The 19,091-nt window shown below is 63.6% G+C and overlaps 3 protein-coding genes across 4 annotated transcripts in view; 2 read left to right on the top strand and 1 right to left on the bottom strand.

The window, feature by feature from the left end:
- The window catches only part of MROH6 (maestro heat like repeat family member 6), a 6,478-nt gene extending 6,193 nt beyond the window's left edge, over positions 1-285 (top strand). The window contains exon 14 of the mRNA XM_025047596.1: positions 212-285. Within this exon, the coding sequence (XP_024903364.1) occupies positions 212-285 (74 nt within the window). The remainder of the gene's footprint in view (positions 1-211) is intronic.
- Positions 286-3,254: 2,969 nt separating this feature from the next.
- Positions 3,255-8,128, bottom strand: GSDMD (gasdermin D). Of its 2 annotated transcripts, none has more exons than XM_006912952.3 (11): positions 7,975-8,128; positions 6,705-6,925; positions 6,332-6,524; positions 5,534-5,702; positions 5,299-5,401; positions 5,005-5,058; positions 4,437-4,505; positions 4,153-4,328; positions 3,926-4,067; positions 3,764-3,837; positions 3,255-3,632 (listed from the first exon to the last, which is right to left on the bottom strand). In XM_006912952.3, the coding sequence occupies exons 2-11, from the start codon at positions 6,919-6,921 to the stop codon at positions 3,393-3,395; spliced, it is 1,437 nt and encodes a 478-aa protein (XP_006913014.1). In that variant the 5' UTR covers positions 6,922-6,925; positions 7,975-8,128; the 3' UTR covers positions 3,255-3,392. The 2 variants fall into 2 exon arrangements, with proteins under 2 accessions (XP_006913014.1, XP_024903336.1); XM_025047568.1 differs by having other exon boundaries at positions 6,705-6,959; positions 7,975-8,121.
- Positions 8,129-13,166: 5,038 nt separating this feature from the next.
- ZC3H3 (zinc finger CCCH-type containing 3) overlaps positions 13,167-19,091 on the top strand; it is a 61,602-nt gene continuing 55,677 nt past the window's right edge. Inside the window, 3 exon segments of the mRNA XM_006912951.3 lie at positions 13,167-13,275; positions 14,690-16,007; positions 17,162-17,355. Of these exon segments, the coding sequence (XP_006913013.2) occupies positions 13,188-13,275; positions 14,690-16,007; positions 17,162-17,355 (1,600 nt within the window). The 5' untranslated portion in view covers positions 13,167-13,187.

The raw sequence follows: 19,091 nt of genomic DNA, 5'->3' as shown, positions 1-19,091 counted from the left end.
CCCAGCCAGCCCCTTCCAGCGCCGGAGCCTCGCTGGCCGCTGGGGCTTCTCCGGACCCGGCTGAGTCCGACCTGGCGCCCATCCTCTGGGTGGGGGCTGGGCCCAGCCCTGTCTGGCCAGTCCTGGCACACTGCACACGAGGGGCACCCTGGCCTGGCTCTGGATGCCGGGCCCGCCCCCTGGGGCCCCCTCAGGCCTGTCGCTCTCCCAGGCCCCCGGAGTGTGCCCTGCCGCCCCAACCTTCCAAGCCAGGGTCTGGTGGGGGATACTGTGAAGCTGGCATAGCCCTGTGAGCTGCTGCCGTGTTAGGCTGCCTGCTTCCTGGGCCGCCGCTCGCCCTGGCCCCGGCTCCCTGCCTGTCTGGCCTTGCTGCCGCCACCCAGCAGCCCTCCCCGCCACCCAGCAGCCCTCCCCCATCAGGTGCCCCACTCCCCGCCAGTCCATGTCCTGGCCTGATGTTCTGGCCAGATCCTGAGCTTCCTGGCCAGATCCTGTCTGCTCAAAAGCCATCGACCTCTCCTCCTGTCCACACCCGCTGCCCCCAGCCTGGCAGCGGTCCCGAGCACCCCCTCGCTCCTGTTCATTGCATCAGATGCCAGCAGATCCTTCTCCAGACAGTGTCCTCTGGCCTCTCCACTGGACACCACAGGCCCAGGATTAGGTGTCAGGGGGAAGCATCTGCATCCGCACCAGAGTGAGCCCTCATGCCGGGCCTGAAGGACGCAGGCATGATGATGTACAGGGGGGACGGCCCCCTGGAGGCTCCCCAGGCTGTGGCTGAGCCCCCTCCACCCAGAAGACCCACCTTGAAACGTTCTCCTGCCCTTCAGGATCCCGCCCCCCCGCCGCCGCCCCAGCTGCTGCCTCAGGCCTTGACTCTTGGAGGGCTGAGGGCAGTCCCTCCAGACTGGGGACACCTTGGGGCAGGCCTGGGGTCCTGACTGCCCGCTGTGGAAAGTGTCTGAAGTAAACACACGGGGATGAAGGGCTCCAGCGTCTGTCTGGGGCCTGGGGCCGGGCTAAGGACGTGGCTCTGATGCACTAGGCACTAGAGGCTGTAGGTAAGGCAGCCTGTGGGCGGGAGTGAGGGTCACGGGCGCGGAGTTAGAGGTCAGGCGGGTTCAGGGCGCGGGCGTGTGGCTGGGTCAGGCACGCCAGGCCGACAGGGTGGGGGCTGACAGGGGAGGCGTCGGGCCTCGGAGGTCACCCCAGGGCAGTGCGGGGTCCCAGTCTGGTGTGCTAGTCTGGATCCTACGAAGCCAATGCCAGATGAGATTGAACTACATGAAAGGTATCGGGGTGCATGCTGGACAGGCCAGGAGGCCCTAGGACCCCCCTGAAGGAGAAGGGGAGGGGAGGAAAGGAGGCAACGGCCGCGTCCTGGACGTCTGTGCTGGTCTTTGGGGTCCTCAAACCACTCGCCTGTCATGGGGCCCCCGGGCAGGGCTCCGTTTCCATCCTACAGTTGGGGTCTGTGAGGGGCCCCTTTGCAGCCCCCTGACTCAGGCTGGGCCTGGCTGGGCTCAACAGGAGCTGCAGGAACCCCCTCCGTGGCAGCCCCTGTCCTTGAAGTCTAGGGGTCAGACCCAGGGTGAGCATTCATGCCCACTTCTCCGACCAAACACACGCCTCTCCCCACCTCGGGGAACAGCTGGACAGGCCAGCGGCAAACCCCACAGTGACACACGTGGGAAAGGAGAGCCCGCCTCAGATGGGGGCTCAGACAGGTAGCACCCCCTTCTCTCGCCCCACTTCTGTAGGGCCTGGGCCACACACCCCACCCAGTAGCAGGCCGTCTCGCACCACGCGGCTGGCCGCTCCTGGTCATGTGTCCCCCTCCTTGCCATGTTCCCTGCCAAGTAGCTGGCAGCCTGCTGGACGCCCTGCCTGCCAGGTTGCAGCTCATGCAGAGCCTGAGTGGCTTGAGGGCCAGACCCACTGGGCACTGGAAATGTGACCCTTCTCAAGGACTTCTCTGCTGGGGGCCCCAGGAGGCCTCAGGTGGAGCAGTGGCCTGGTTCATCAGAGGCCATCCCTGCCCCCATGGCAGTGCCATGGCCCTGGCCCCCCGCACGCATCGGTGCTGACCAGGTCCACCATCTGCCGAGGCCAGGAGCTCAGCACACCTCCTTCCCTGGTATGGCCCTCCTGCTTTGATCTGATGCCCAAATACTCCACATAGGGTATGTCACTGGGGACCTTAGGACCTTGGGGGGCCTAGGACCTGAGGGCCAACTGTCGGCCCCTGAAAATGGGGGTTGGGCGGGGCTGACCAGGACTGAGGCTGAGGGCGCTCTCGGCCCCAGAGGCAGTGTGTCTGTACTCACTGGTCTGTTGAGACCTGGGCTGCTCTGGTCCTACTCACCTGGCTTCTGCCTGTCCAGTCACCCTCACGAGGCTTCCCAGACAGGACCACGGGCCCCGGAGGGACAAATAGGCCTGAGAATCCTCAAGCTCCCACTGTGTGGGAGTCGATTTCGAGGGAGTTTCTGTAACTGCGTCTGGGGCGTTTAGGGGGCACTGTCTTCTGTTCTAATGTTAATTTCACTGTTGGGCTGGGATCCTGGATTTCTGTGGGGGGTTGGTGTCCCAGCCACAGCTGAACCCACTGTCCCTTCTCTTCAGCGAGTTGTAAAGCTGCGTGCTCGTACAGTGCCGTGATGAGGGGTGAGCGGCACCCTCCCACTGCGGAAAGGCAGACCTTTCCCGGTTGGCCGCTCCAGCTCCCGGAGATGAGGAAACCCTGCCGGCCCTTCGGCACCCCGACCAGCCGCCTGCCCCTCGCGGCGGGGCCCTGGACGCTGCCTGCTGCCACTCAGCGGGGAGGCCTCTCCGGAGCCACTTCTCTGAGCAGGTGCCTTTGGATGCGACGTGGACGGAAGACCAGCCACTCATGGGCCACTGCTTTTCCAGGGCTCAAGCCTCAAGCCGCCCCTGGGTACAGGGTCCGTGTGCCGGTCAGCCACACAGGCCCTGGACTCCCTCTGCAGCCCTCGTGGCTCCTCGAGGCAGACAGACCACCCTGCAGCTCTGCGCAGTCCCAAAGGCCAGCACTCTGGGCAGGGGCCAGGGCTCCAGCCACATGGCAGGTTACTCCAGAGCGACCAGGTCCAAGCACAGGGCAGGTTCTCCTGAGCACTCTTAAGAAACGCCTGCTCTCGGCCCCCAGGTCCCTCCCTGTCCTATGAGAGACAAATCCCCATCCCTCTCCTCTGTCCCAGGTCTAAGGTACCTCAAAAATTCGGTGATCCATCTTCGCATTCTGTGTCTTATTTATTGAGTTCCCTGGTTCCCGAGCCCTGTGGTGAGCTGGGCACTTGGCAGGGCTGGCTTCGCCCTTCCCCGGCGGGCAGCTCGGTGGGCACGGACACCCCCATGCGCGGGTCTGCAGGCTAGCGCAGCTGGCTCAGCTTCAGCAGTAGGGCCAGGCAGGCGTAGAGTGCACACGTGGGGCCCTGGGCTTCTGGCTCCCAGCACACCTGGGGGGCACCCACCTGCAGCTTTAGGCCACACTCCTCCAGCAGGACCCAGGCGGGCGCCTCGGAGCCCCAGTTGCTCCCCAGGAGCCTGGGTGACAGGGATATGGCCTCCCGCTCCTGCCATGGGGTGCTCTGCTCCAGAAGGGTCTCCACCTGCCAGGACAGGGCAGGAGGGCGTCAGTGGGACCCCAAGCATCCAGTGCCCGCCCACACTGGCCCCTCCCAGATGCAGCTGGGCAACCCCACAGACCAAGTCCCTCCTCCCAGCACATAGGCCCTCTCACCAGCTCGACCGACTCCGGCAGGGCCCCGGTTTCCAGCACTTCGGCCAGCAGCATGTGCTGGGTCTCACTCAGGGCTGCGGACAGACCATGCGGCAGTGGCTCCGAAAGGCCAGCTGGGGGAGCCCCATCCCATTCCCCCCCACCTCCCCTAAGACCCCTCACCAGCCAACGCTTCCAGCAAGTAGAAGACAGGCCTGGCCAACTCCTCTACCAGCGTCCTGCAGTGGAGCACCAGGCACTCGAGGACGGCGCCCGCCGGACCGTGCAGAGGCTCCGCCCGCCCGGAGCACAGGCCCTGTTCCAGCTAGGGACACAGGCAGGCAGTGAGCCTGGTTGGCGGGCACAGACCCCGTGGCCCCCCAGCCCCCACTCCCGTGGGGCCTGCTCACCGACTCCTCCAGGGCCTGCAAGGCCGGCTCATCCCGCAGCACCTGCCCCAGGCCCCCCAGCAGCTGCCCACACAGCGTCGCGGACCCGTTCTCCAGGGCGCTGGCCCAGGCCTTTACCTCCACCTGCAGGCCCTGGAAGTCTTCAGTGGGCACCAGGCAGTTCTCAGTGGGCCCGTCTGTGGGGACAGGACTGGCATTGTCTGGGTACCCACAGGGCTTTGGAGAGCCCTGGGCAGGAAGGGGGACCCACTGGGGGTCCCAGGGATGGTTATGAAGGTACTGACCTGACAGGAACTTGAGGCGGTCATAGAGGTCCTTCATCACGGAGAAGCTGGAGGACTCCCGCGTGCTGCCTGGTGGGGCAGGGCTCCTCAGTGCGGGGTGTGGGTCCCCCAGCCAAATGGCTGAGGCCTTCCCTGAGCCCTCGCCCTGCCCCCACACTGCCGGCCAGGGCGGGGCCAAGGCTGGGCCACAATGGTGTCAGCCTGTTGCCATGTCACCCTCGTGCGCACGCATTCCCAGCCCTCGGGCGTCTGGGACTGCACCGTGCTGTCCCGTGGGGCAAGTCCCCACCCTTGCTCCCGTCCCAGGTGTAAGGCTCCTCAAAAACTCAGGGACCCGCCTTCCCTTTGTGTCGCTCATTTATCAACCTCCCCTGGCGCCGGGCGGCTGTGGTGAGCTGGGCACTTGGCGGGACTGGGCTCTCACCTTCCCTGGGCGGGCAGCTGGGCGGGCAGCTGGGCGGGCATAAGCTCTGGCAGTCCAGGGCTGCACTGCGCCGTGCACAAGGCCTCAGCTGCCTGAGCGTCCCCTTGCCCGGCCGGACAGGGGTGGGGGTGTGCATCAGCTCACCTGCCTGGGGCGGCGCGAAGGTCCTCTGCTTCTTATTTGGGATGAGGAGGATGTCTAGTGGCCAGGTGGGAGCAGAGGTGGGGAGACAGGTCACTTGGCTGGAGCTCCCAGCCTTTCTCTCACCTGCTGGGGCTCCCCCGCACAGTTCCCACAGCATCCCACACGCCAGAGCCCAGGACCCTTGGCACCCCCGACACAGCTGTGCAGCCAGATGCCCTCAGCACTTCCAACCAGCCAGAGGCTCTTCCCAGGCCTCCCTATGTCTTCCCCAAGAGTCCCCCTGATCCTGCTCACCCCAGTCAGGGTCAATAACCAGCTGGGCCACCCGAAAGGCCAGGATACTGCCCGAGGGGATGGTGACCGTCTTCTTCCGGCTCAGGTGGCCCTGGCCCTTGCCCTGAGAAGGAGATCTGGGCTCAGGGCCGGGCTCCGGGTTGAGGGGCCGGGCGTGGGCTGGTGCCGGGCTCTGCCTGGGGACACTGTCCTCTTGCCCCCCGACCCGGCCCTCGGCACGGCCCTCACCACACACCTGCAAGGATATGGCTCCGGGCAGCGCGAACTGGCCTGAGCCCTCCTGCTTGTGGGTCCGGGTGACCTCCATCTCCGTCTGCGTCTGCAGCACCTCGGTCACCACGAACACGTCGTCTCCACGCCTCCGCAGCTGCTGTAGGACTTTGTGTTCGGGCTGCCGCAGGCGCCTGCAACAGGCGACGGGTGGGCCGGAGGCTCACAGAGCGGCACGCTGGCCCTCTCTGGCCTCCTCCCACCGGGACCGGCTCTCCTCCGCCGGACCTAGGCCTCTGTGCCGACAAATAGTGCACCAAGCGGGTGACGCAGCCGAGGCAGCCAGGACCTCTGTGGATGCCCAGGCATGGGGTGGCCTTCACTTTCTCCCTAGGTGCTCCCGACAGTATTTGTGTGGGGGTGCAGAGGTGGGGGAAGGAAGAAGGACGAGTGGATACCTGCGGCCCCTGGAGGCGCCCACCCCCTCACCTGGCTGCTCTCTCCCTCCACTCCCTGGATCCAAGTTTCAACTCTGAGGTGTCTCCGTGTCCACTCCACCCAGCAGCGCAGTCTCTCAGCGGCCTGGGGCTCAGTCTGACCCAGACCCCCTGGGCCCTGGCTGGCAGCCCTGATCCTCAGGATGCAGGCACCTGCCCTCTGCAGCCCCTTCCCCTGCACCGGTCCCAGCTCACCCCTGCCTCCCGAACCTTCCTCCTGCTGTGCTGACCCTCAGCCTGGCACAGACACCCCATGACTCCTGATCCCCCAAAGTCATGACTCGGTGGCTACTCGAGGTCAGCAGAACCCCCTCCCCAGGGCTCACCTCTCTTGGAGCAGGGCCACCCAGGTGTTGGGGGCCACACGCAGTGTGCACACATTCATGGAGGCACTGGAGCTGCCAGACACCATGGCTCCTCCTGCTAACTTTCCCTGTCCCAGGGCTGCCAGCTCCACGCTGCCCTGCAGCTGCCCGTCCATGGTGTCGTGGAAGTGGAAGGGGCCAACGCGTTCGACAGCTGGAACGAGACCAGAGCGGAAGCCCCATGGCGCCGGCCGCGCCTGTGCCACCAGGCGGAGGGGCTTTGACAGGCCTCGCCCTGTGGAAGCAGAGCGCACAGAGGCACAGAGCAGGCAGCAGGCCGGCTGCATCTGCTCCCCTCCCGGCTGGGGCTCCGCCTCAGAGCCAGGTGGGGTACCTGGTTCCGGGGCATCGGGCTCCAGGATGTCCTTGATGGACAGGTTGACACACGTGTAGCGGGGTCTCCAGAACCATGAGCTGGAGGGCTTCCTGCCCACAAGGCAGTAGGGCTGGTAGCTGGTGGAGGTCCGCAGGCTGTCCACCGGGATGAGCTCTCTGCTGCGGTCCAGCTCCCGGACCACGCTCCTGACCACCCCCTCGAAGGCCGACGCCATGCTCCTGAGGAGGGCACATGGGGGTCAGGCATTGCGCCCTCAGGGATGGAGATGGAGGAATGGTCAGTACTTGGATGCTTCCAGTGATGGGGAGGTCTTTCCCTCCAAAGCAACCCTGCGTGGCCAGTCCCGAGGTGCCCTGATTGGCAGAGAGCTCCCGCCCTGATCGTGACCCAATACAGGAAGAAATAGTGTCCACCCCGCCACCCACTAGTCCATTCCTCCAAGGGGCCGTGAGTGCCTCCAGGCTGGGACGTCATTCATAAAGCTCCGCGGGACTCAGGCTGTTCACGCCATCTGTGCTGGAGATGACGTGAACAGCCCGAGTGCCCACAGAGTGCCCACACAGAGCCCAAGAGAAGCCTGGCACAGACACCCCGTGACTCCTGATACCCCAAAGTCATGACTCGGTGGCTACTCGAGGTCAGTGATGAGGGCAGGCAGTCCTAGGCCACCCACGGAGGCTTCTACCACTTTGTCGGCCCAAAGAGGCTTAGGGCGGCCACTGAGTGGGGGCAGGGCAAGGCGAGGGCCTTGGGGTGACTCCCAGGCTGATGCTGTAGCAGCTGCCTCCCTGGCCGCAGTGTCCAGGGTGGGGAAAGGAGCAGGAGCTGCCACCTCCTGGGTACTGGGCAGCGGAGCCCACAGCGAGACCCAGCCAGTGTCCCCAGCTCGCAGGGCTCTGTGTGCCAGGAGTTTCAGGAGCCACTTGTCCAAAGCTGGGGCTTCAGGGACCATATGTCAAAGCTGGCCTGCCCCGGATGCAGGAGACAGGACCCGCCAGTGCCACCCCAGTAGAAGGCCTCTGCGCCTCAGCGCTGGTCTGAAATCAGAGGCCAGGTGCCCACCCAGCAGCCGAGCCCAAACCTCGCCCGGCTGCTGGCGAGGGGACCGCCTTCCCAGAGGCCCAGGGCTTTCCCAGGGCGGGTCTGAGATTATGGGGAGTCCTGGGAGGGTCCTGGGACCAGGTCAATACCCAGAGAGTCAGCACCCCCACACACACCCAGCGGGAACGGGGCAACGGGCGCCCCTGGCGTGCGGGGCGCGGCTCACCGTGACAGTGGCGCCCAGGCTCCAGGCCCACGAAGTGAGGCGAGGCCACCTTGGGCCGGGTTCGCGCTGGCTGTGCCCGGGAGCAACGGAGGGAGCACACAGTCTGCTGGTGCCCAGACCCAAAAGTGAAACCGACGGACGCAGCACGCAACCGCCCAACACTCCCGGAAACGCCCCCGCGAGCGCCCCCGCCTCCGCCCGCCCACTGCCCGCCTTCTCCGCTGTTCCTGTCTCAAGCCCCGCGCGCCGCCGCGGAGGGCTGAGCGGGCTCTTCTCCAAAGGAAATGTACCAACGGCCGACAGGCACATGGAAAGGTGCAACTCAAACACGGCCGCTTCACACCCGCCTGGATGACCAGGGGAGAGAGCCGCCAGCTGGCGGCGTGGGGAGGCGGGGAGACCCACTCTGGGGCGCGGTGAACCGGCGGCCGCTGTGGACCGCAGCGTTACCACGCGCCTCATCCAGTCCGCCCCTGGGTGTGTGCTCAAGAGACGTGAAAACACGTCCGCGCAGAGCCTGCACATGGACGTTCGTGCAGCAGTGTCCCTAACAGCCGAATGTGGAAACAGCCCAGTGGGCCACAAACCAATGCGCAGATTAACGGGGGTGGGGGTGGGGGGCCAATCCGCAGGTGACCAGTAGAGGAATGAAATTCTGAACCGCATGCGGTGCCGGTGAACCTGAAAACACCATCCCAGTTGGAGAGACTCAACTCCAAAGAGGGGTCACAAGATTCACATGCAGATGTTCAAAAGGGGCAAATTCATAGGAACAGGAAGTAAAGGGGCAGATGCCAGGAACTGGGGGCGGGGGGAGTGACAGCTGATGGGAACACAGTTTCTTTGGGGGTGATGAAATGTTCTAACATCAGTTGTTAGATGCACAAATGTTAAAGCCCACGGAGTTTTACACTTTAAATGGGTGAATTGTATGGAATGTGAGTTGTATCTCAAAGTTATTTAGAAAACCTAGAGCCAAGTGACAATATCCAGGCCCGTCACAGGATCCTTGATGCTCTTACTGTCCTGGGTCACGTGCCACCAATGTCTGGTGCATGGCAGTGGGGGATCCTCCTCCACGTGCCACTGCCTGGCCCTTAACCCATGACACGCGAGCCCACAGCAGGGCTGGCTGGCCTGAGACACCCCGAAAGCTCTGCCTTACTCAGTCTTTCAGCCTCCGAGCCAGGTGCTCTTCCCATGAGGCCTTTGCCAGGCCTGATGCCAGCTCTGGGAAGGTGATTTCCTGTGCTGTGTGCTGGCACGTTGTAGCTGCTTTAACTGGAAAGAACAATTCGAGCAGGAAACATCTTGTGCAAGCAGAAGTCCCCAACTGCTGGGTACCCTGGGCCAGACACAGGCAGGCACAGGCCATCCAGGGGTCTGGCCTCCTCCAGCGTCTGCCTGGGGTCTCTGCAGCTGGTTCGCTCTTCATGCTGGGGACCTAGGGGACAGGCCTGAGAGAGGTGCTGGCTGAGGGGCTCTGAGGTAGTGGGCGCCCAGCCAGCTCAGCGAGGGGCTCCCAGCCTTGGTCCAGCCCCTGGAACTGTTGACTGGAGTGACAGGCATCCTTGCTGAGTGTGTGTTCACGTGTCCGCATGTGTGTATATATGTGCATGTTGTTTGCACACATGTATGTTCACAAGTATGCATATTCATGCTTACGTTCTGTGTGGTGTGTTGTGCACACCATGTGTGCATGCTCGTACTGTGCATGTTTGCGTTCGCATGTGCATGTCTGGATGCGCTGTGTGGCTGACGCTGCTGGGCTGGCCGTCCTCCAGCTCAGCCGGCTTCTCCCCGTCCCCAGGCAAAGCTCCGTGCTGCCTGCAGTCCCGTTGCTTCTCATCTCTCTCTCTAGCAGGCAGGCTCCAGGCCAACGTCAGGAGGTGGCGGCCTCATCAGCAGGGTGACCTCACTGTGGGTTTCCAGCAGGGATGTGACCAGCCCTGGTTTACTTTTCTAGAAGGTCTTGGCTGCCATTTGAGAGAATGTGGGGGAAGCGGCCGTGCAGCCCTGGGAACTCGGTCTGAGGCAGAGGTGCCAGGCAGGTGCCAGGCAGATAAAGACGGTATGGACACTGCACCCTCCTACCTCGAGGCAGTGATCTGGAGCCATCACAGCCTGTGGCCGGGTAGGATGGACGAGTCACGGCTGGTGCGATTTCTTTACATTTTCAGTTATTTAGCAACAACCAAAACAAGAAACACTGGGCTAGGAGAACAGTGGTGTCGCCTGGGCCCCGGACTCGCGTAGGACAGAGGTCAGCCTGAGAGAGCAGGAAGTGTGCATTCTGGGGAGAAAAAGCAGAAGGAGGGTGGGTGGGGCCCGGCACTCCATCCGCATCCCCTCTCTGGCACCCAGGAAGCTGGGGGGCGGGGACACACAAGAACATCTTGACAGTCAGAAACTCCGGGTGGCATGACACCCTCCTCACGGATACCCTGTTAGATGGAGCTGGGTGAGGTTGCCTTGGGCGAGGTCTGGGCAGGTCCTGGGGGTCCACAGTTGGGGTGGACACCCTGTCCCCAATGGTGAGCTGTGACCAACGACTGGGAGCCTAGAAAGGGGCTTCCCGCTGTGCAGGAGTCGGCACAGCTAAGAAAGAAGCAGCTCACGGCCACCAGGCCCCTCCCCCCCACCTGCGTAAGGGGCTGGAGCCTGGCCAAGCACACTGGGAACGCGGCAGCGGCAGACAGTGACCCTGGGAGGGACAGAGCAGGTCATTAAGATTCCTGGGATGACCGGGAGAGCACGCTCCCGGAGCGCTGGGCGTTGCCGTGGAGGGGATGGGAGGGTGGGTTCAGGGAGAGGGGCGAGGCGGCTGCGGCCCAGCCGGGAAAGGACCGCAGGGGCCAGGACGGCTGAGACGGGGTGGGGACAGCCTGCACGAGGAGCCCATCCGCGCTTCACACGAGGCCAGGCGGGCCCCACCAGAGACCCAGACTCGGAGGCGAGCGGAGCGCGGGCTGCCGGTGCCCCCACCACCCGGTGCCGCAGGATGCGGGGCCCGCGCGAGGGCGGGGCTGTGGGCTCCAGGCACCGCTGGGTCCGCAGTGCGGGCTGCCGCAGCCTCCCGCGATCTAGAGCGGGCCTCCTTGTGACACTCCGCGTTTCCTCGGGTGCCGGGAAGTCGGAGCCCACGCCCTCGGCAGCCCCGCCTGCATTCACTCCGCGTCCCCCTCCCCCCACCGCCGCCGGTGCCCACGTCTCTGTTCCGCAGGCCGGACAACCTGGAACCCGTGCCTGGCATACAGCTCGGTAGAGCGCCCCCGGAGCGAGAGCACCAGCCCGGCTGCGGCGGTGGGGCCAGGAGTGAGCTGTGCGCAGACCGAGTCTCAGATGTCTTTCCTTTTTGGAGGTTGAGTCCCTGCGGGGCGTCCCTCTCGCTCGCCGTCCCCACCCCGCACCTAGTGCCTTTCCGCCTACGGCTCTGATGGCCCTGTCCACTGGGAGCTCAATAAAGGTTCAGGGGATCCCTGGGAGAGCACCTGGCCTGGGAGGCCCCAGGGTGGGAACCGGGCCGGGTGGCGGGGTAGACAGTTTCTGGTTCTGAAGTGCCCCAGGAATCAGGAGGGATGTAGGCGGCAAAGGCCCTGCACAGCTGAGGGCCCTGGGCAAATTATCCCTGCAGATCTGGGTACCCCGGGCGGCTCACAGGAGGGAGCAGGCACAGGTGGTCAGAAGTCCTCATTGCCCAGGTCCTATGTCCAGGCTCTCTTCCCCATCCCAGCACATCCCTACACCTCCTCCTTCCTCTGGGGTCCCCTGCCCTGAGGTCTACTGAGGCCTTCCTGGCTCCTGGAGCTTTCTGCTGGCTGGGCAAGGTGGGGTGGCGGCGCCGGCATGGAACACAGCCCTATCCTGACTGGGCCTCCGCAGGGGGAAGCAGACACCTTGGTCCTGCTTCAGGTGTTCTGAGCCTCACTGGGCTTTGCCCCAGCTGGAAGAAGCCCTGCTGCTGAAATCCAGGCATGGGCAGTGGGGGCGGGGGAGGCATCTTTCCCGAAGGTGGGAACATCGCCCCAGGTTTGCCCAGTACTAGGGCATGTGAGAGAGTGTCATGAAATTCACACTATCCATCAGTCGTGGGCCCTGAGAGTCGTGGAGGTGATGTGATGGGGGGACAGTAGACTAATATTTTCTTCCAGAAGGATCTGGCTCAGAGTCTGAGGGTCAGTTTTGCAGTGAGGGCCCTTGCAAGCTGTGAAGCTGGGGTGAAGGGGGATCCGCTGGGGTCTCAAGGGCAGTTCTCGTTCACAGTCATTTCCTGCTCCCCTCTCTGTAGGATAAAAGAGGAGCATCCGTGGGGGAGTGGTCCCAGCGTGCCAACCACCTGTTCTCACCTGAGGACCTGGTGAGTTAGGTCAGCTGATTCCCACCCACAGGCAGACCTCCCAGAGGACAGGAGCGGGGATTCCTCAGGGAGGTGCAGGCGGAGGCTTAGAGTCGGGGGCAGATAAACCCAAGGCGGGTGTGACGTTTTGTGCTTGTCCCGATGCAAGTGTGATACAAGTGTGTTTGGTATGGCCACGCTGCTTTCCTTTTATTGACCTCCCACCCACTTCAGAGGGGCTGGTACCCCCGAAGTAGCCTTATGTGATGGGGCTGGACAGAAGCGGGGTGTGGCAAGGTTCAGGGCACACCTGGGCCGGGTGGTCAGGGGGAACGGCTTGAGGCTCAGGAAGAAGGCTGCTTAAGCCACAGTGCGGAGAACCCCACATAAGAAAAGAGCTGGGTTGGCAGAAGGTGGGGAGCGCGAGGGGTGGGAGTGGGAGAAAACTGCCCGGTGAGGGGAGACACGGTCCACCGCCAAGGACTCCCAACACCTGGGATGTCTGGCCCTCAGGCATCGTTTGTTTGCTGAATGTAATTCCACGCGCGGACTGGGGGAGGAGCTGCACTGCGGCCGAGGTGGAACCCAGGTCTCGGTCCTTCGCGCAGTCCCTCCGGGAACGGGGACCAGTGGCGGAGAGGTGGGTCGGAAGCTCGCCAACCGGGAGGCAGCCGGGCCGTCTCCTCCCGGCGCGCAGTGAGGCCACTTCCGGCGCTCAGTAGTGACGTCGCCCCGGCCCCTTGCTCTGCGCGTGCGTGGCCCCGCAGGCGTTGTCAGGGCGACGGCGCGCCCTCTTGGCCTGGCGGGCGCCCGGGCCCGGCCGCATGCGCAGTCTCAGCCTCCCGCGCCCCGCCCGCTGGGAAACGGTCGCGGAGCGATGACGTCGCGGGGGCCTGGCCGGGCGTCGCGGACTCTGGAGATGGAGGAAAAGGAGCTACTACGGCGGCAGATCCGCCTCCTGCAGGGTGGGTCGGGCCGGGCTGGGGTCGCGCCTTCTTCTTTCCCCTCACTACACGGCGAGCCCTCGCCTGCCTCCCGAAGGGGGTCGCTCTCCGCCCGCGGTCTCGACGGCCAGGTGTGGTGGGTGGAGGTAGGGTCAGGCAGAGGGTGGGGGGCCGGAGGGGCTTCCAGGCCGGCCGGGTCAGCACCCTGCCTGGGATTCGTCCGACGGACAGTGCGGGCCTTTCCGGCGCTGCGGCGCGGGACGGCTGGGCGGTCGCTTAGTAACCGGCGGGAGGCGGCCCCCACCCCCTCGGGCGGGCGCGTCCTCGGCGTCCCCCGGACCCCGACAGTGGGGCGGAAGGCTCTGGTGCGGCGCGGCAAAGCTCGTACCGGCGAGGGGAGCGTGTTCCTTCCTTGGGCGCCCCGTTTTGACCTTTTTTCCCTCTGTACTGTCACACTCCCCTTGATAGTCCAGGCCCAGGCCTCCCTTTCTGAACTTTAAAATTTTTATATCTAAGTCGACCTTCCTATACTTAAAAAGTTTCCCCTTTAAAGTTATTCCCAGAAAGGGAAGACTTAAGAATTTGGGAAGTGGGTATAGGGGAGAGTCTAGGTGTTCTGGCTCTGCTTTTGGGCCACTCCTTGGGCTTCCATCATACCTACTCTGAGGTGTCACCAGGTCTGGACGTGGCTCTCTCCCGGTCTGGGGGCCGGATCTGTGTTGCAGGAGTGTTGTACCTGGGGGAGGAGTGGGCGGCTGGCTACTAGATTGCGAGTTGAGTTGTAAGGCTGCGGAGCCCTGGGTGGTGAGAGCCCAGGCTCGGGGCTTCTTTGGAAAGGCCCTGTGCCGGTGGTGACAGCCCACTACACTGGGGCTCTGGGTGACCAGGCCTCTCCTCTCCTGTGGGGAGGAGGGAGTGCCATTCTTGTCAAGTGTCGGGTGCCCAGGGGTGTCACTTGTGTTACACCGTTCTGTGTGCCAGACAGGGAGATCTCTAAGGTGCAGTGTTGCCCCCGTCCATCGTGGGCAAGCCAGAGGGCCTCCGCCGCTGGCTGGTCCCTTCTTCTAGAGGCATTACAGCATGGGGTTTTTCTGACCTTTCCACATTCAGTGACACTTCCCCTCAGAGGATTGTGGACTTGGGAATAATATTCCCAACAAATAGGGAGTATCACGGCACGGGAATGCCTTGTCAGGAAAAGCAGTCAGAACTAGAGCTGCAGGAAAAGGGGGAAAAGGCCGACGGAAAAGGCAGGCTGGGTCGGGGCTCAGCTGTCACTGGTTCTCAGGCACCAGGGGCTGCCCCTCCTGCCGTGAGACTGCGCCAGGCTCAGGAGCGAGGTGGCATCCGTGCGCTGCTGTCCGCTGATGTCCCTCCGGGACGTCATGGCCATTTCACTCACCCTCTGCTTAAGCCTGTGATTCTGTCCCCTCAGGTTTGATCGATGACTACAAAAACCTCCACGGCAATGCCCCTGCCCCGGGCCCCTCAGCGCCGTCCCGGTGGCAGCCACCAGCCTACAACAGCAGCAGGGCCTTCAGTGCTCGCTACCCCCGTCCATGCCGGAGGGGCTTCTCCCAGAGCCACGGGCCTGCGTGGCGCAAGAAATACTCCCTTGTGAATCGGCCCCCGGGATCCTTGGACCCACCTGGCGACTGTGCTGCGCAGCCCACCCTTGAGGCTGGGAGCAGCCGGGACCCCAACCCCCAGCAGTATGGCTTGGAGAGGCAAGTTCAGCTAAGTGTAGATCAGAGCATGGTCATCAAGATCAAACCACCGTCAGAGCCAGGCTCGGCCAGCACTGCGGGGGGCCCACGGGGCTCCTGGGAAGACCGCCAGGGCCCTCCCTGGGGCACCCACAGGCCTCAGGCAGGTGAGGGTGAGCCCCCTGGTGGGCAGCGGCAGCCCTCGAGGCCAGGAAGAGCCAAGGGGACCTGCGGCACAGAGGACCCCCTTCTCGTCTGCCAGAAGGAGCCTGGCAAGCCCCGGGTGGTGAAGTCTGTGAGCAGTGTGGGTGACAGCCCCTCGGGGCCGCGGCGGACCGTCAGTGAGAGTGCAGTTTCGGTCCAGGCGCGCTTCCTGTCCTCCACCCTGCCGCAGCGCCCCGGAGCGGCCCTGGCTAGGAAGGTGGGCGCCCACTCCGCGGCCAGCTGTGCCGCACAGCTCCTTGCAGACGGGCGAGTGGACGCCGGCCACCCAGATCAGCCAGCTCCCTCCTGCTCTGTGGCAGGCCCAGCTAGACCAGCTTCCGGACCTAGGCAGGCCCGGGAGAGCTCCCTGCTTGTGTCCTGTCGGATTAACAAGTTCCGGAAAAACAATTACAAGTGGGTGGCTGCCTCGGCGAAGAGCCCCCGGGCGCCTCGAAGGGCCCTCAGTCCCAGAGCGGCCTCGGGGAATGTGTGCACGGCCCCCTTTGGTGCAGCAGAACGAGCGGAGAAGCTGCAGACCAGGGCTGACCAGGACGCCAAGCCCAGGAAGTCAGCCATGTCTTCCACATCTGGGGCCTCCTCCAGCAAGTACAAGTGGAAGGCCTCCAGCCCCTCGGCCTCCTCGTCATCCTCCTTCCGTTGGCAGTCGGAGGCCGGCAGCAAGGACCGTGCCTCCCAGCTCTCTCCAGTCCCATCCAGGTCCCCGCCGGGGGACAAGCCGGCAGTGGGACCCAGCAGCTTGAAGCCCTTCTCCAGTGAGAACCCGCTGTCGGCTTACAGAGTGAGAAGCCGCAACGAGATCGTCCGGCGGCGCGGGAGTACTGGGTGAGGCCCAGCCACCCCCAGGGTCTTGTGCAGGCAGGCAGGCCCGGCCGGGCCTGGTGAGCTCCCTGCTCGGCAGGCGGAGCCCATGGGAGGGCCTGCCCGCAGGGGTGTGGGGAGAGGAAATGGAGCATCACCTGGCACCGCCTGGTCGCTGCCTGGTTGGGCCTGGGCAAGCACGAAGCTTTGTGTGTGGGATGGGGCTGAAGTTACCACTGAGTAAGGGAGGCTCAGCATGGCCAGGGGCTTGCCTGGGGCCCCCAGCCAGGCAGGGACAGGTGGAGGCAGGCGCTAGCAAGGCCGCCCTTCCTCCTGCTGGGGCGTCTTCCCTTCTGGGCCACGGTTTGTGGACGGGCGACATTGTGCCCAGGCCAACCACTGGCTGAGCAAACCCAGGATGCGGGGTGTCTGCAGGAGGGGCTGTCCCTCCTCCAGGGGGGAAGGCTGCCTTGTGCTGGTGACTGCATGCCCCTCTCCTGGCCTCCACCCTAGTGGGTCATGAGGAGGCAGAAAGGTGGCACTTGGCTGGGGTCAGAGACTTAGTCATGGCACTGCCTCTGGTAAGGCCAGAGGGCTTGCTTCTGCCATCCAGCATGGCCGCCTGTTCCATTGTCAGTGGGAGTTGGCCCCGCAGGGCTTTCCCGCTGTCCGACCTTGGTCTTTGGCCCTGCTCTCCCAAGACAGGTGTTGTCTTGGGTGCCCCAGGCATCCTTCACCCTCTCACTTCTGGCTGGGGACCTCCTGTTTCAAGAACGTGGAGGGGAGCTGTGAGAACAGCCCCCTGTGGCGAGGGCTGGGGATGCTGGTGGCAGCTCCCCTTCTGGGCATCACCTGTCTCCTTTGCCCCTACCCCAGCTCTAGTCGGGTGCTCACCTCGTCTGGGGAGACAGAGACTGACGGGCAGGGGTCAGAGGCTGGGCCACTCTCCTTTGCTGACTGCCTGCCCTGGGACCTTCCCCGCTGTAGCTGGGGCTTGGGGGACGGGAGGGGATCCCTACTCCCATGGCTGGGAAATTGGGGTGAGCAGGGTGGGAACCTGTGGGTTCTCCTGCCTCCTGGGCAGACTCCTTGGCACTGAGATCTGGGGGGGGCGAGAGGGGAGGGGTCTGCCCACAACGTGGGGCCTGTTGTGAGCTGTCTGCTCTTTGTCTCCACAGTCTTCCTGGGGACAAGAAGGGCAGCCCCCCACCTGCTGCCACTGCTAAGAGCCAGTTCAGCCTGCGGAGGAGGCAGGTCTTCCGGGGGAAGAGCAGCCCTGGTCTGAAGAAGACGCCCCCCAAGAGCCTGATGCAAGCCCCCAGGCACCGGCCTTGCTGCCTGCCTCCAGGCCGGGCCCACCTCCCCAAGGAAGGTAGGAGGATGGGACAGGGCTTCTGGGGAGGGGGGCTCTGAGGAGCCCTGAGCTGGGCCCACCTCAGCCCTCAGGGCCCTGGCCTGCCAGCACACGGCCTGGCGGGCAGCGGATGGACTGTCAAGGGCAGGGAGATGCTGCTGTGCAGGCATGCGATGGCCTTTCCAGAACATCGCTCTTGGTCGTAGAAGGACAGGGAAGGAGGGTGAGCGGGTTCCTGTTTTAGGGGGAGGCCCAGGGCTCCCCCAGCCTTCCTGTGTGTCCTCTGTCCTCGGAAGCCTGGGGCGGCACCACTCCCTCCTGCTACTGGCCGCTGCCTGGGAGCTGCCTGGGATGTTGGCTTTGTGTGCTAGTGATCAGTGGCGTCAGGAGGTCACGGGGTGTGGCTCTCTTGAGGAGGACCCCCCCTCTGTAAGGGGATGGCAGCACATTGGGGGAGCTGCTGCCAGGCTAGCATTGCTGGGGATCCGTGCTGGGGGATATGGGGCTGTGGCGAGTGGGGAAGGGGAGGCGGTCACCGTGACGCTGTCCTGGAGAGCAGGGATTCATCTGGGCCTGAGGTATCCCCTTTCCCTTCCCTTGAGCAGCTGGGGGAACTGTGGTGGCTTCCTAGGTGACGCATGTGAAATCTGGTGGTGGCTTGGCCCTGTGTAGTGGGACTTGGGACTTGTGCTCTCACGACTGCTGTGTCTGGCATTCGGGGACCCAGCTGAGGACGTGCCGGAGGCTCCTGGAGGAGCGGGTGCCCGCAGGGCTGAGAGCCTGCGTGGGAGCTGGCCGTGAGGGGGAAGGGCACAGGTACAGGGGACGTGAGGAAGCGAGGCTGCATGTCAGCTGCCATGTGCTGTGTGCCTTGGCGCATGTGGACTCCACCCCAGGGTGCCGGAGCAGAGGGACCCGGGTGGGTGGTGGTCGCTGGCTGTGGAAGCCCAGCCCCAGGTCCCCACGTCAGCCAGCCGGGCCCGGTGGTCAGCAGAGGGCGCACTTGCCCCTCTTATCCCTCAGTGCATCTTTTTCTGGTAATTGATTGCCTAATTTCCTCTTTATGTGAAAGAAAGCAGATATCAAGTAATTTGCAGCAATAACCTGCTAATGCCGGGCCAGTATCGAAACTCCCCTGTTCATTTCAAGTGGCAGATAAAACACTAATACATAATTATCCTTGCAAATTGGATTGTTTTAAATAACCAAAAGGCTGCGGCCAGGGGAAGGCGATCCCATCTCCCCTGAGTTACTGTTGCAGTGTAATTGCCGCGTTCAATCAATTTCCCTGGCATTAGAAATTCCATCACAATCAACATTAAGCTTTATTCATTGTGATGGCTAAGAGCCGGGCCATTTCTCCTCTTTTTCTTAACTGGCAAAATTAATCAGGGAAAAGATTTTAAACATTTACCCGTGCGAAAGAGGTCAGCTCTGCCACTATGTTGCTCAGCAGATAAGGGGGCCAATAAAAAGAAAATTGAATTACTGATGATCAGCAAGAACAGAGTATATAAAACCTGGCAGTCGCCGGTTCAGGAAGAGGGAGAATCAATTTTCCTGGGACAAGGTGCGCTCATTTTTTATTTTGGCGCATATTATCAGCAATTTAATTTGAGAGCGCATAAACAGGAGGAAACAGTTAGGGAATAATGAGCCCGGAGGTGTAGCGTGCCGCGGGATATATGCTGTACACAATTTATTTGGCACAACAGATAATCGCTTTAATTGAATTCAGAACTGCATTGTTCAGC

This window comes from Pteropus alecto, unplaced genomic scaffold, assembly GCF_000325575.1.
Source record: "Pteropus alecto unplaced genomic scaffold, ASM32557v1 scaffold105, whole genome shotgun sequence".
Classification (NCBI taxonomy): domain Eukaryota; kingdom Metazoa; phylum Chordata; class Mammalia; order Chiroptera; family Pteropodidae; genus Pteropus; species Pteropus alecto.
The sequence above is the reverse complement of the archived record's forward strand: the minus strand, read 5'-3'. Positions and strand labels throughout refer to the sequence as shown.